We start from the raw sequence: 16,257 nt of genomic DNA on the forward strand, positions 1-16,257 counted from the left end.
AAGTTGTCAAGCGTGGGCGGTAATACAAGCGCTTGGTACAGTACTTTTTATTTAACAAACGTCGCGGTACATTCGTTACTAAGCTGAAGTTAGCATTGATAACAGCATTATGAACTTGTTATTTCAAAATCGAGTTTTTATAAACCGTAGGTCTACTTGTATTAGTGATCCTTTTTCATTAAGAGTACAGGTCAAACTCGGTCTTTAAATGTACAGGTCAAACTCGGTCTTTAAATGTACAGGTCAAACTCGGTCTTTAAATGTACAGGTCAAACTCGGTCTTTAAATGTACAGGTCAAACTCGGTCTTTAAATGAAAAGGATGGGTTTCCTTTCAATTATGCAAATACTTTTTACCCGCTATATCAAATCGTAAAAATATGAACGAAAGTCCGTTTTACTGCCGTTTTACTGCGTCTTTGAGTATATTCTAGACATATAATCGGATGACATTTTAGTAGTACAAAAAAGAAATTAACACTCACGACACCTGGCGATCTATGACATACTTTGTCGAACAGCCATTCCTTTGTTATTATTCATATTTGCAAATAAAACAGTACATTTACAAGATAAATGACTCAAAATAACCATCCAAGAATGAAAATCTGGAAAATCTGGTCGAACTAATCACTCTTCAACCGAGATGAACAGGTCAATTGTCAGTAAGTAATGTCATAGTCATCTGCGGCAGTTGATTACCAACACAAATAGAACCGCACCCAGAAACTTGCTCTGTAGTCTGAGCATTAGGCTGATCACGTGATTCCTGGTCGCAAATAACAGTGTCACGTGACGCCAGCTGACTACTTACGATGACAGGATTATCACGTGACTTATTGCCTCTCTCTGCAGAATGATCACGTGACGCCAGGTCACCAAGCACACAGGCAGGGCTATCACGTGACACATTGCCTCTTTTTGTAGAATGATCACGTGACGCCAGGTCACCAAGCACGCAGGCAGGATTTTCACGTGACATATTGCCTATTTCTGCAGATGTGTCACGCGACGCCAGGTCATCAAGAACGTTGACAGGATTATCACGTGACATATTGCTTCTCTCTGTAGATTTATCACGTGACGCCAGGTCACCAAGAACGTTGACGGGATTATCACGTGACATATTGTCTCTCTGTGTAGGTGTATCACGTGACCTGTCATGTTGATAAAGTCTGATTCGTCTACAGATTGCACACTGTCTAACGATGTCACGAAGTTCCTTCCTGAACTCCGGCATGCGTATGGAATATACCAGAACATTCCAGAACGAGTTGCTCAAAAGCAACATTTGGAAAACATTAATAATGAGGGGGAGAACGCACGAGGATATTCCGCTCACGTCAATTGCCAAAGATATTACATAAGGAAGATAACAAACGAACGTTGTTGAGGCGACAATGCTCAGTGTCTTGGCGAGCTTGGCGTTGTTCCTTGAGGCTCGCTCGTTATCAAAAGTTTTCCCGAATTTCATCTTGATCCAAATAGAGACGTAGCAAATAATTATGACGGCTGAACATACTGTGAATACAGGTATTCTGTAAAAATTGAAGGATTTGAGTACACGCAGAAACAGCGAAGCTAATGACCATGTCCACAATAAGGCGATCCATATGACGTAGGTCCTGGTTCGAGACGAGCGATGCTTGAACGGAAAGAACACCGCATATGCCCTCTCTACTGCAACACCAGTTAATGAGAGAAGGGACGCTGGTAAGGTAACATCAAGCCAAAAACTGTTAACAATGTCTAAGTAATACAAAATTCCCGCGATACCGACCTGCAAGTCTGCCAATGTCATACTCAGTACGAAGAAGGTCGAAGTTTTGGTCCGGAAAGACTTGCGGAGTAGCACAATAATCGCGATGGCGTTGGCTGCAGTTACTACACATCCCTCACTAATTTTGATAGCTTTAAACATATCAAATGGAATCCATCCTTGACCAAATGTAGTGTTATTCATCGTTGCAGCCAAAATCAAAAACCAAAAAAATTAGCCAAAATCTGGTGTGGGATTATTCATGTTTTGTTGATGTATTGAAAATTGAATGTTAAAATACATGAATAGACCAGTAGCATATTTGTAGGCTCGCCTTTGTCTTGTCGAGATGTGCTGTACTTCAAAAAGGTGTCTGTTGTTTCCGTGATGTTCGCAGCTCTCAGTAAAAGAATCTTGAAGTGAGATGATACCACCACTTTAAAACTCAACTTGTTGTCTGCTGTTTACCTTTGGCGCTCCCCGATGTAATGTTAGAGCTTTAAAGAAAAAACTTCGAAACGTTCTGCACAGATGGGATGCTTATTACAAACCACTGTGTCCTCTTATTGGTCAAACAAAGGCCACGTGGTTAAGCACAAATAAAATAAACTACTTTCATTTTAATTACAATGAGATTGGGCACATGTTGTTTGATTAAATATTAACAAATATTTAGGTATTTGGCGCTAAAGTGAAAATGCCAGATGGGGCGAGACTTCTGTCTCATCGTCAATGAAAAACAAACCCGAGTTTGACTTTTTCTTATTATCCTCTTGATCTTTTACATCTTCTGGCTCATTCGAAGAAATGAGATGGTTTTGGTCTCTGTAGTATTTACCAATTCCTTATGCAAAGTTTGAGACAGTTTATTAAATATTGAAGACAATTAATTCGTAACTCATAATCTTTCGCAGTTGGAATCGTTTTAATGAGAACATTGCGCTTTTAATAAGAAACGAAATAGTTTAACTGTCAAGAATGTCTTTCGTTTTCAAACTTGATCGAGATCCGATAGCATGGGCTCTCAGGCCAAAAACGTTCCAGCACTTGGGCAACACCGATGTCTTCGAACCTTTTCTGAATCGACCCTCGCTTGGTGATTATTATTCATGTTAAAAATGTTAAGATTATCATCAGGAGGAGCCACAAGGACCCGGGTTCCGCTGGGCCTCGGACTTTGTGTACAGTGCGGAACATTACCATTACTCGGACTTTGTGTCATATGGGACATGGAAACATGCGTTCTAAGTTTCTACATTTCTGTCTTTTATAGATAGAAATAGAGAAAAAGCTAGAGAAAAATTAATTTCCCTTTTCTTTTGCAAAATTATTATAAGCTAGATTTTAAAGGAAAAGGTATGACATTATTAACTCTAGACAAGGTTCGATTAGAAAAAAAATGGATTTTAATGTATTTTCAAGATGGAAAGGACATAATTTTTTTTTATTTCAGTTACCTTATTCGCCTGAAAAGTGAAAAGTAGAATTGCCTAAACTGGTCACGGATTCCCTTTATCAAGCTACCTCCAAATAAGCAGCCATCCGATTTCCCGCCGACCTAAATACAAGAAAGAGAGAGGGCCCAAGGAACAACGTTGGACAGCTATCATCACTTTCCAAAGTTTCAGCAAAGCGCAACGTCAGCGGAGCCCCATACCTAAGAAAAAGTGGTATATAAGTAAAATATGGTAACAAATATTGGTAACCCATCGACGTGACCTCTAAATCAAAAAGTTCGTCCGTCCGTTTCCCCACCCCACACCCTCACAAGGGGTGCAACAGGATACCTACGCAAAAACCAATAAAAATAAATAATGTGATGGGGACCCCACTTGGCAAACACGTGTGACTCTATCGAAGATGTCATCAAAAACAAAAATATCTAAATTTTTGTAATATCAAAATCGTAAGGCAACTCGTATTCGGAGATGTCATTTGAGTGGACTAGCCACGTGGTTAGTGATGTAATCGATGACGATAAAGATTTCATTATCTCCTTGAAGAAACAAGTACTTACCACTATTGTACATTCAGCGTCCTTTTTACCGTAACGCTTTCTGAAATTATTGAACGAAAGTAACCCGTTTGGTTTGTAACTTCGCTTTTAGGCAGTGTCAAAGACATCTTTCACAGCTTCTTATGTGATCTTCTAAAAAACTGTGCTGATGATTGCAAGTGAGCAGCTTTGGAAACTAAACAGCGCATGCACAACATGCACTTGATTACATCAACGTTTTATGTATAAAAAACTAATAAAACTGTCGATATCTAGACATACGGGTGAGTGTGGCAAGTGAATATGCACAAGATTTGATGAAGTTAAAACAAAGCTGTACAAGCCAACAGAATAAATCACTTTTCTGCCACATATTTGAAATTGAACACACCCATGGTGTAGACCTTTTGAGAATGATTTAGGCTCTCAAAAGGTCTGCAACGATATCGCATGCGCTGCAAGCTAGACTAAAGAAATGATCAATAATAAACAAAATCTTGTTCCTAGAAAGATATACGAAACCCAAGGACTTCCGATCCTGAACATGATAACTTAAGTTGAAGTTCCGCTGAGCATTCGGATGGCGAACTGAACACTGCTCAACCAAGAAGAACAGACTTATTGTCAATAGGCAAATCTCAGTGGTTTACCAACACAAGTACAATCACACACAGACACTTGCTCGCCAGTCTGAACATTAGGCCGATCACGTAATCCCTGGTCGCAAGTAGCAGTGTCACGTGACGCCAGCTCACTACTTACGATGACAGGATTATCACGTGACATATTGCCTATTTTCACAGATATGTCACTTGACGGCAGGTCACCAAGAACGATGGCGGGATTTTCACGTGACATATGGCCTATTTCCACAGATGTGTCACGTGACGCCAGGTCACCAACAACGATGGCAGTATTATCACGTGACATATTGCCTCTTTCTGCAGATGTACACGTGATGCCAGGCTAACAAGAATTATGGGCTTATCTTTATGTATGCTATCCCTTTAGTGCCTATCTTTGTCTGCTATCCCTTTAGGGCTTATCTTAATGTCTGCTATCCCTTTAGGGCTTATCTTTATGTCTGCTATCCCTTTAGGGCTTATCTTTATGTCTGCTATCCCTTTAGGACTTATCTTTATGTCTGTTATCCCTTTAGGACTTATCTTTATGTCTGCTATCCCTTTAGGGCTTATCTTTATGTCTGCTATCCCTTTAGGGCTTATCTTAATGTCTGCTATCCCTTTAGGGCTTATCTTTATGTCTGCTATCCCTTTAGGGCTTATCTTTATGTCTGCTATCCCTTTAGGGCTTATCTTTATGTCTGCTATCCCTTTAGGGCTTATCTTTATGTCTGCTATCCCTTTAGGACTTATCTTTATGTCTGCTATCCCTTTAGGGCTTATCTTTATGCCTGCTATCCCTTTAGGGCTTATCTTTATGTCTGCTATCCCTTTAGAACTTATCTTTATGTCTGCTATCCCTTTAGGACTTATCTTTATGTCTGCTATCCCTTTAGGGCTTATCTTTATGTCTGCTATCCCTTTAGGGCTTACCTTTATGTCTGCTATTCCTTTAGGGATTATCTTTATGTCCGCTATCCCTGAGAGTTTATAATTATGCCTGCTTGTCCAGATGGTGTCTTGGTCTGGACCAGAAAACTCACTAAGAAAGTACCATTTATGCATTAATCACAGGGGTGCCAGTTAGAATCCTAAAAACGTTTCTGATTTAGGGCTATCACTTTTTGTGACTACGTATTTTTAAAGGGGGGGGGGGGGGGTAGGGAAGTGTGGGAATGCTGCACATGATTTAAAACAGACGATACACCTCCCATAATGCATTGCTTTATTGTTCTTTGCTTAACCAAGAACAGTTTCAAATAAATTCATGTCCACAGACATTCTGAGTCTTATAAAGACTTTCCTGAAAAAAAATGTTAACAAATATTTTCACTTTTGCTGGCGTTGAAAAGGGTTACTAAAGCAATGCATCACGTGTAAAGTGAGTTAACCGATTACACTTAACCCCTGGAACTAAAAATGTCCGTGTGATTTTCTTTAAAAACACAGAAATGTGACGCAGTATTTTTTCTTATTCCGATCTATCAACTCACTGTTAGGACGCAGAAGCATATCAGTCAAGTTATATCACTAATAGCTTGTATGCGCCTTAGCACAATCCAAATGAATAAAGTTTGTATAATTGGTGTAATGGGTAGTCCGAACTACTCAGGGTCGTTTTTGATTTTATACACACGACGTTTTGAGATACCTAGTTGAATAATGAATATATAGTAGAAAAATAATGAAAGCGAGCGACATTCTAAAATTTGGTAATCGTCAACTAAATTTTCCGAGAAGGCTGACTAAAAATAACTCTGTTTGTGAAAATGCGAGACCTTAGACTATGAATTGGCTGTGTTAGGGACACTCTTAACGTTCGATTGCCTGGCTGCTGCTGCCATTATCTATATGTACAATTGCTTGAAGATATCTATTCTCGCAAGTCTAGTGTCTGCTTCATTAATATATTGTCTGCGCATGCTAAAATAATCGTTTCCTCCTCTGATGGTTTGTCCTGCAATGTCAACACGTCACGTGATTATCTTGATTTAGACACCCTTTTTCATAGGAGTTTGTTACGGGGGTAACGCGATGCCTACTTGCTCTGTGATTGCTCGCATGGTGTCTGCTCTGAGGCAACCCAATCTCAACATTATCGTACTCTCCCGGATGTGTAAACCTCATCGCATGCACTTCCTTCTTTCCGGTGCTTTTCCCCGGATGTTTACCTGAATCTCGATTGGTCGTAGCTGCCAAATCGCCTTCATTCCCTTTTCCTGTATGCCCTGCTCGAGAACCCGGATTCCTCTGTGTGTTTCCCGTAGTTGAGTTAAGGTGGAGGAGCAGAATTACCAAATGGCCTCTGATTGGCTCCATGCTGTGTCGTGTTCCACAGGTGACTATAACCTGGCCTCTGATTGGCTCCATGCTGTGTCATGTTCCCCATGTGACTGTAACCTGGCCTTTGATTGGGTCCATGCTGTGTCGTGTTGTCCAGGTGACTATAAACTGGCCTCTGATTGGCTCTATGCTGTGTCGTGTTCCCCAGGTGACTATAACCTGGCCTCTGATTGGCTCCATATGCTTTTGTCAAAATAAAGCTATTTTATGAAGATTGCGAGTTCAAAAAATTAATAGCAACCTGTTTAATCGAGATCCTTTGACAATATGTTAAAGTTTTACCTGGGTTATTGCTAGTAAATAGTAAATCTACTGTAGTCTGTTTTAGCTCTTTTAAAGTACAACATCGTATTGTAACAATATAAAATAAAATAGTGCTTTTGAATGAATTTCTCAAACGAGTTATGATTAGAATCTTTTGAGAATTTTATAGCTTGTGTTTAAGCGCTAAATCTCGAAAGCAACATTATTTTCTACAATAATTTTTAAGCAAAGAATGTAATTTTACTTACGTGCACATGTTAAGTGTCGCAATGTTGAAAAAAATAGTGCGCGCTCCTGCGAAGAACTAGGTGCGCAGTGTATTTCAAAGGAATAAAGACCACGGGTATAAAGGCCTGGTCCAAGTCGTCATTCTCGTCAAACTTCCACGAGTACAGAGCATTTTTTCGGAACTCTATGTCAACAACAATAATTGCCACCTCATTCAGGTACAATGGGACATTATAGTACGAAACAATCAATACAGAAAAGGGAAGGGGCAACGGGACACGGAGTCCCATGCGAGGTACCACCCTTAAGACCAATAAACTAACTGCATTAAATTACAAAAATTACATAATCATTCTGTGACACAAGTAGGTACAAACGTCCACGTGCAAGGAGGTATAATGTCAAATGTCGTACTGAGATGGCTTAAGGAAAAGGAAAAGTGATCGGATCATTATAGCCAAATTCGTTGTTGCGCGACCTCCCAGAATCCAAAATTCCTTTGGAAATAGCGCGTAGTCAATCAAACCAAACAATCATAACCAGACAAATCGCCCCAAAGCTTTTGTCTGACTACACGCTATTCCCAAACGAGACAAAGATTTTTGATTCGCCGTGGTCGCGCAACAACGAATTCGGCTTTAAGGTACAGATATGATAGCATAATTGAAATAAGGGGCATTGATGTATACTGGTCTTTTATGAGGGTAAACTGAGGTTTAAAGATGTGATACGTCTTTTGCGTGGTTAACAAAACCGAAACTTTGCCTGTTTTTGTTCAATAATTTCAATATTGCTAACAGCTAGGGTCATAACTAAAATTTGAGGGCGGCAATTGCCGCGGCGAGAGACCCACGCAGAAAACGTTCTTCTGTCGGCCGAATAATACTCCTTTCTATGATTTATTGCGTTTACTGCATGCTAGAGGAACCCGAACGCCATGTTGTAAAACAGAATCATGGCGATCGTGGGGAGAAAATATTTATTTCAAGATTTACGGCCAACGTCACTTAAAATTTCGCCCTCATGTGTGCCCGATCGATCTGAGAAAGTTGCGATTTTCGTTAGGTCCGGACGGTGTCAGCAAAAAGGGAAATACATCGACAGAATCTACAATAGTTTTTCATCATTTTGATGCTTTGAGCAAGCGAATACCTCGTGGGTACCCCATGCTGTATCATGGAATCTCACGTCCAGTACCTGAGAGCGTGTTTGAGGTAACTCGCATACATCAAAGTCGCAGAAGAAAGGTAGCCGACTAAAACAAGCAAGAAGCAGAGTTGTGGTAAACCTTTTTTGTCTTGTCTTTTCGTTTTGGTTGAGGTGCTACAGTAGCCGTTGCGAATAAAGATCGATGAAAAATCGATGAAATTGAAAGGGACTGGCCTAGTTAGCACATGAGTAGGTGTTATGGACGACGACGACTGATAAGGGACTGTATTTTTTAATGATAAACGAAGAAAAAAACGGCAAACTCGTTGCAGTTCGTGGCGGACAAAACCGAACTGTACAAATTACAAAGCAACCCTGCTCCCTAGTCCCGCGCGGTTCGGACACAGGGCTCCCGCGCTTACATAAGGAAAAAAAAAGCAAATTCAACATATATAAATCGTTCAAAACACCCCCACCCGTGACGTGATCCGGGGTGAAACGTCACTATCTAACACAGTTCAGTATCAATAACAATAATGTAACTATCGTCTTAGCTGTTCGGTCATAACAGTGTCACTGTTCCTGGCTTGCTTCCAGGAGCGCTAGCTTCCCAACAGGTCGGATCAATGTTCCTTTCGTAGTTGCGACTTCCGCAGATCGCACAAGACCATCAGGACTAGCAATCGGTGCCAGAACTCGTCCCAAGCGCCACTTGCCTCTGGGTACATCTCTCTCCACGATCAACACAAGGTCGCCGCGGCGAAGATTGCGCTGGATCGCACGCCACTTGCTGCGCTGGACCAGGTGTGGCACGTACTCTCTTCTCCACCGGCGCCAAAACTGATCGGCTAAGTACTGACTGTGGCGCCATCGACGACGAAGTGACATATCTCTCTCGCTGAATTCACCGGGCGCGGAATTTGTACTCGCACATCCATGAAGGAAGTGGTTTGGCGTTAGCACACTCACATCAGTAGGAGATGACACACTTCCCCCGTACACCAGTGGACGCGAGTTCAGTATAGACTCTGCCTCGGCGAGAACAGTGCGGAAGACTTCATCTACTGTAAGGACGTTTCCTAACATCACTCTCATCGTGCGCTTGGTAGACTTCACCAACGCTTCCCAGGCTCCACCGAACCAAGGCCCATCAGGCGGATTGAAGTCCCACTTGACACCGTGCACACTGAGCTCATCTGCGATTCGTTCTTGACTCAACTCCTGGAGTGCATCCCTCAACTCTCGCTCAGCTCCTACAAAGTTCGAACCATTGTCACTCATAATCCTGACAGGATTACCTCGGCGGGCGCGAAAGCGACGCAAAGCCATAATAAAGGAATCTGTATCGAGGCTATGCGCGGTCTCTAGATGCACGGCGCGCATGTGCAGGCACGTAAATAGGCACACGTAACGCTTCTCCACGCGATTTCGACCAACACGAACTTGAAACGGCCCCGCGTAGTCTAAGCCTACATGCTTGAACGGCGTGTTGACACCAGCAAGACGAACGGCTGGAAGGTCACTCATCTTCTGGGTCATCGGCTGGACGCGACGGCGATGGCACAGTGGGCACTTAATGGTGCACTCCTTCACTTCTGCCCGCCCACGCAGTATCCAGAATCTCTCGCGTAGGTGGTTGAAGACATGCTCCACTCCAACATGGCGAAGCTTCTGATGGTACTCGGTGACTATCAGGCGTGTGACGTCCTGTCCGTGGTCGAGGATTATCTGGTGCTTCGTTTCCCATGGTATGTCGGCCCGGTCTATCCTCCCTCCGACGCGGAGAACTCCATCTACAAGCTGTGGGTCGAGGTTTGCAATACGACTTGCTCGAGGAACTGGCTGTTCCTTCTCCAACGACTCAATTTCTCTGGCGAACCTGTCTCTCTGTGCCCACTTGATCCAGTACAGCTCCTCTGTCTTCAACTCTTCAATGCTTAGTGCTCCCGACTTGGGCTTATCTCGGTTGCGCAGGTTATACAGGAAACGCCAATCGGCCAAGCGTGCACTGGTAACCTCAGGAACTCCGGTCCTTCAATCCAAGTTGTGTGGGCTTGTATGTCGCCTGCGGAGGCTCCTCTTGTTGCCACATCGGCGATGTTCATCTCCGTTCGTACGTGGTGCCACTGGATGGGGTCACTCTCTGTCAAGATCTCAGCTACACGGTTGGCGACAAACGGCTTGAAATTCCTCGGCTCGCCACGAATCCACCACAGTGCGGTAGTGGAGTCCGAAAGGTAGATCACCTCTCGCATACTCAAACTGAGCTGTACACAAGCGGCCTTGGCGAGTCGTACGGCTAGCTGACATGCCATTAGCTCCCCTCTCGAGATTGAGATCGGCTTCAACGGCATGAGGCGCGTTTTTGCGATGACTAGATGACACGTGACTTCCCCGACTGTCGACGTTGCGCGCACGTAGGCGACTGCGGCGCATGCTTCCTCAGACGCATCGCAAAACACTACTAACTGCTTCTTCCTTAACCTACTGGGCTGACGGTAAATGTAGCGTGGGACAACAAAGGACTTTAGGGCAACCATCTCCGCCTCCCACTTGCTCCACTCTAAGCGCAGATCTGACGGTAGTAACTCATCCCAGTCTATGCCACGTGACCATGTACGCTGCAACATGACTTTGGCGCGAACCACGTATGGACTTGCCCATCCTAACGGGTCATACAATCCCGCTAGTTTCTTGAGGACACCCCGTTTTGTTTCTTCTGCGGGGGGTCTTTCGACGTGTGCAAATGCAAAGCCGAGGGTGTCTGACTGAGGATCCCATCGCAACCCAAGCGCTCGACCTTGCGGCAGCTCTCCCATCTCTAGGGCCTCGTTACGGACGGCTCGCTCTGTCTCCGGTACGGTAGCTAACACCTCGGCAGACGACGACATCCACTTACGCATGGGAAATCCCCCTTCAGCCATAAGTGCGGTGACATCCTCGCGCAGCTTTACAGCTTCTCCGACATCCTCACAGGACGTGTATAAGTCATCAACGAATATGTCGCGCTTGACTACGGCGGCGGCGTCTGGCCATTGCTCCTTCTTGTCTTCAGCTGTACGCTGGACGGCAAAGTTCGCTTCACATGGCGACGACTTATCTCCGAACACGAGGCAATTCATCTCATAAACATCAGGCGGCTTGTCCGTCTCTAGATCTCGCCAAAGATAGCGGTGGTACTTGCGGTCCTCTGTACGCAAGCGCACATGACAAAACATGTCTGACACATCACCCGCGAGCGCTACAGGTCGTTCACGGAAACGCATCAAAACGCCTGGTAGATCGTTATGTAGACTAGGCCCTGCTTCTAGACAGTCGTTGAGACAGATCCCATCGTGCACTGCGGCTGAATCAAACACGACTCTTGGAAGAGGCTTGTGTGGCGACAACACCGGGTGATGGGGTAGCAGCCATTGCTCTGTATCCTCCACCCGTTCCTCATCTGAGAGCTTGCGGGCAAACCCCTTCTCGACGTACGCGCTGATCGCCTTTTTATACCCTTGCGCCAGCTCCGGGTCTTTCTGCAGGCGACGCTCCACTGACTCTAGGCGACTCAAGGCTGTGGCGTAGTTGTTAGGTAATGGAGGTCGGTCAGGTTTCCACAAGAGCGCTAACTCGTAACCTGAATCCACTAGTCGGCATGACTTATCCAAGGCATCCAAGGCTCTCTGTTCGCTGCGGCTGTATGGTGGTGATTCCTCGACGCGGACGCCAAACGTGTCTACTTCCCAGAACATGCGCAGGTTGTGATTTGTGTCGTCTTCGGCTTCTGACACGTGTGCGCGGAGTATGCGCTTTCCCCCACCCTCGGAGTCTGAGACTGGGCCCGCGATAACCCACCCCAGCGGTGTCTTCTCAGCATACGGTTCTGTGACCCCACCCCTCCTGACTTCCAATGGGGCCATTAAGGCTGCTGTGTCGAGGCCTAACAAAACATCAACCGTCCCGTTGCCCGTGTTCTCTACTGGGACATCACACAAATGCGCATAGCGTCGCTTGACCTCTGACCAATCAATAGCACTGACAGGAGCACAGATGCTTTTTATTGTCCACGCGCTCACAGTTCCTTTAACCGCAGATGATGCAAATGGTAGATGCACGCGCTCTGACTTGACCGTGGTACTAACCCCCCCTACTGTGTCAACGGTTAGGTTTTGCCTAGGACCTGATATCCCCAATTGCTTTGCAAACCCAGTTCTTACAAGGGTAGTTTCGCTGCCTGAATCCAAAAGTACTAATCCCATAACTACTTGGCCAGAGTCACCGGTAAATGGTACTGCAACAGTTTTGAGCGCGACTTTATTGACACTTGGCGTGCTGGCTTGCGCTTTCCCGCAATGAACCCCTTTATCCCCTGGAGGAAGTTCGACAGTTAAGGGCTCTCTAGGTGGTTGTTTGGGAGCAAAGGAATGCAAAAGGTAATGATGACCTCTGTCACAACCATCAACCCCGCATTTCTGGGATCTACTGCACGAACGTCGCTGATGTCCCCCCCTGAGACAGCCAAAACAGACTCTTTTCTCCTTAACCATCTCCCAGCGCTTGTCTACCGTTGCTGGTAAAAGGGTTGGGCATTTTGACTCTGAGTGATCCTTTTCACATAGGGCACATTTTCGTTGGTGCTTCTCACCAACGTGCATGGTTTGGTACCTCTGGTGTCGCCTTTGTTGGGACGCACCTTTAGCTGCGGGCACGCTTTTAGCTGTGGGCTGTTCATTATAGCGCTCGCGCATGCGCAGTGTCTTTGACCGTGTCTGCGCCCACTCAGCTAACCCCTTTAGATCCTCTTGCACCTGCCCCCTCTCTACTTGCCGCACCCACTCATCCCTTTCTTCAGCAGGCAATTTGCGCACTAACTGGGTGCAAAGTGGCAGACTCTTTAGCTCATGTTGAAATGTAGGGTTATCTAGCGCAAACACTGCGGCCTGCAAGGCGTCTGCAAACCCCTCAAACCCCGTGCGGTCATCACTCCTAACAGCAGGCCAGTCTGTGATTCGGTTTAAATGGGGCTCTATCACATCCCTCGGGTCCCCAAATCTTCCCTCTAACAACTTGACAGACTTCTCATAATCCCCAGGACCCCCGGTTAGACACGAAATCACAATTTTGACATTGTCAGCGAGGGAGTTGTTCAAATGTGCGAGCTTCACAGGCTCACTCAGCGTTTTATTGTCATGCACAAGGGACTTGAAAATACCCCAAAAATATGGCCAGTCTTCCCGATTTCCTTTGAAAAGTGGGACCTGAACTCCCTTCAAACCGCTTCTATTACTATTTCCCATGACATCGCTACTGTTAGCAGGCTCTGAACTCGCGTCTTCACTGAAATAATCTACAACTTCTCCCATAATCTCACTTACGGCTTCCTCTAGGTCTTGTAACCAGTCCCCGTCCGCTTCTATGTGTTCCGGGTCGAGCTCCTCTAGCTCAGCAGTTAATTCACGTGCTTTACCCCTTACCTCATCAAGATTGTTTGCGAACTGCCTCACTTTTGACTTGTTTTTCTTGTCGGGGAGCAATTCTTTGATCTTGTTTATGTTCCTCGTGCAATTGGACCTGACGACTTTTCTCTTCGCTCGGCAATTCTCCACATTCGACCGGGTTTCTGGCATTCTGGTTACTCCAATATTCTTCAATACATCCGGCTCGAAGGACCAACTTGTTATGGACGACGACGACTGATAAGGGACTGTATTTTTTAATGATAAACGAAATTTGAGGGCGGCCATTGCCGCGGCGAGAGACCCACGCAGAAAACGTTCTACTGTCGGCCGAATAATACTCCTTTCTATGATTTATTGCGTTTACTGCATGCTAGAGGAACCCGAACGCCATGTTGTAAAACAGAATCATGGCGATCGTGGCGAGAAAATATTTATTTCAAGATTTACGGCCAACGTCACTTAAAATTTCGCCCTCATGTGTGCCCGATCGATCTGAGAAAGTTGCGATTTTCGTTAGGTCCGGACGGTGTCAGCAAAAAGGGAAATACATCGACAGAATCTACAATAGTTTTTCATCATTTTGATGCTTTGAGCAAGCGAATACCTCGTGGGTACCCCATGCTGTATCATGGAATCTCACGTCCAGTACCTGAGAGCGTGTTTGAGGTAACTCGCATACATCAAAGTCGCAGAAGAAAGGTAGCCGACTAAAACAAGCAAGAAGCAGAGTTGTGGTAAACCTTTTTTGTCTTGTCTTTTCGTTTTGGTTGAGGTGCTACAGTAGCCGTTGCGAATAAAGATCGATGAAAAATCGATGAAATTGAAAGGGACTGGCCTAGTTAGCACATGAGTAGGTGTTATGGACGACGACGACTGATAAGGGACTGTATTTTTTAATGATAAACGAAGAAAAAAACGGCAAACTCGTTGCAGTTCGTGGCGGACAAAACCGAACTGTACCAATTACAAAGCAACCCTGCTCCCTAGTCCCGCGCGGTTCGGACACAGGGCTCCCGCGCTTACATAAGGAAAAAAAAGCAAATTCAACATATATAAATCGTTCAAAACAGTAGGAGCTTATTTATCTGGGATATTTTTTCAAGGGGTATGCTCTTGAAATACATGACAAGTGGAGTTTTCTGCAGTATTCTACAATGAATCATTGCACACCTATCTTATACCATGTTAGATGGCAAAGTTTGAGTGGATACTGCCAAATAAACAAAGCAATTTCTGCCGTATTCTCTTTGGCTCGGTATAAAGATACATGCCTACATTTCAAGACTTCTGCATGGAAAGGAATCAGAAGTTTAGTGCTTATACATCAAACCCCTGTTATCTTTTCTTTTATAAAGATGAAATGTTCATGTAAACTGTTGCACCCTTTAGTCAAGCGGACAGAATTTCTGTTCAAAAGTAGAGAGTTCATGTGGGTGTAATTGACAATTGACCATTCAGTTATATTATTTTGTAATTTTCAAAACATTGTCAGGCTAAAATGGGATGCCTGATTTAATATCAAAAAATATAATTTTTAACTGTTTGAAAATTATCCTGTCTGATATTTTCTGTAGGGCTTTCATGTCTCTATACCTCATTTCTAATGAACACACCCATACAGAGACAGATCCAGGGGTGGGAATGGGGGCGATTTTCTTCTGAATACATCATATAAGTTAACTGTCACCAAACTTTTCTCATACAGTATGTCTGCTTAATGCTTTGGAGTATTTGGAAAGGGGTTGTTGGGTTGGTTTTCTGGAGATGATGGTGGCTACAGTATTAATTTCTGGTGCACAAGTGCAAAGCACAGGATCACATAAATCCCCGCTAGAATACGCAAAGTAAATTAGTGGCACAAAATAATAGAAACAATGCAATCTCAGCATATTAAATTCAAAATTATGATCATTTCTGCTGCTTTTCCACACTTTTAGGCCAAAATAATGAAAAATTGTTTCTAGTGTGCACAAGACTTGTAAAATTTAACAACATTCATGAATTTCCCTTAGTTGACATGACAAATGAAATTTCACCAGGAGGGTAAGTTACACCAGGGATGTGTAAGGTTATACACTTACACACACTGGTTATACACAAGGAACTATTATTTTTTGCTTAGCACCTTGGATTTCTTTTTAAAGTTCCTTTTTATACTAGAATACATGGGTTGTGTCCAAAAATACTTCTCTCCTAATTCTAAAACCTGTCACACTTGAAAATATATAGTCAACGCCCTGATGATAAAGAATTAAAATATGAAAACTACATTTTGGGTGGACAGAGAAAAATAAGCTTTTGAAGCAAAAAAAGATTTTAGTGTCCAGTGGAGTACAATGACTGTGGTCACACAAGTAAACTTGCACCCAGAATAGGTTGTTAAAGTTTAAGCCCCCTCTCTCTCTCGCTTATTTTTTTATATGTACTTTTATTGTTTGACACATTCACTGTA

General features: G+C 44.0%; 2 protein-coding genes across 2 annotated transcripts; both read right to left on the reverse strand.

Annotated features, from left to right (window-relative positions):
• Positions 1-654: 654 nt before the first annotated feature.
• LOC125570188 lies at positions 655-2,237 on the reverse strand. The gene has a single exon (XM_048731455.1). The coding sequence runs from the start codon at positions 1,960-1,962 to the stop codon at positions 655-657; it is 1,308 nt and encodes a 435-aa protein (XP_048587412.1). The 5' UTR covers positions 1,963-2,237.
• An 8,061-nt stretch (positions 2,238-10,298) lies between these two features.
• Positions 10,299-14,868, reverse strand: LOC116615520. The gene is made up of 2 exons (XM_048731456.1): positions 14,696-14,868; positions 10,299-14,056 (listed from the first exon to the last, which is right to left on the reverse strand). Exon 2 carries the CDS (start codon positions 13,971-13,973, stop codon positions 10,299-10,301), a length of 3,675 nt encoding a protein of 1,224 aa, XP_048587413.1. The 5' UTR covers positions 13,974-14,056; positions 14,696-14,868.
• Between the last annotated feature and the right edge of the window lie 1,389 nt (positions 14,869-16,257).

The sequence above is a fragment of the Nematostella vectensis genome, chromosome 8 (assembly GCF_932526225.1).
Source record: "Nematostella vectensis chromosome 8, jaNemVect1.1, whole genome shotgun sequence".
Classification (NCBI taxonomy): Eukaryota; Metazoa; Cnidaria; class Anthozoa; order Actiniaria; family Edwardsiidae; genus Nematostella; species Nematostella vectensis.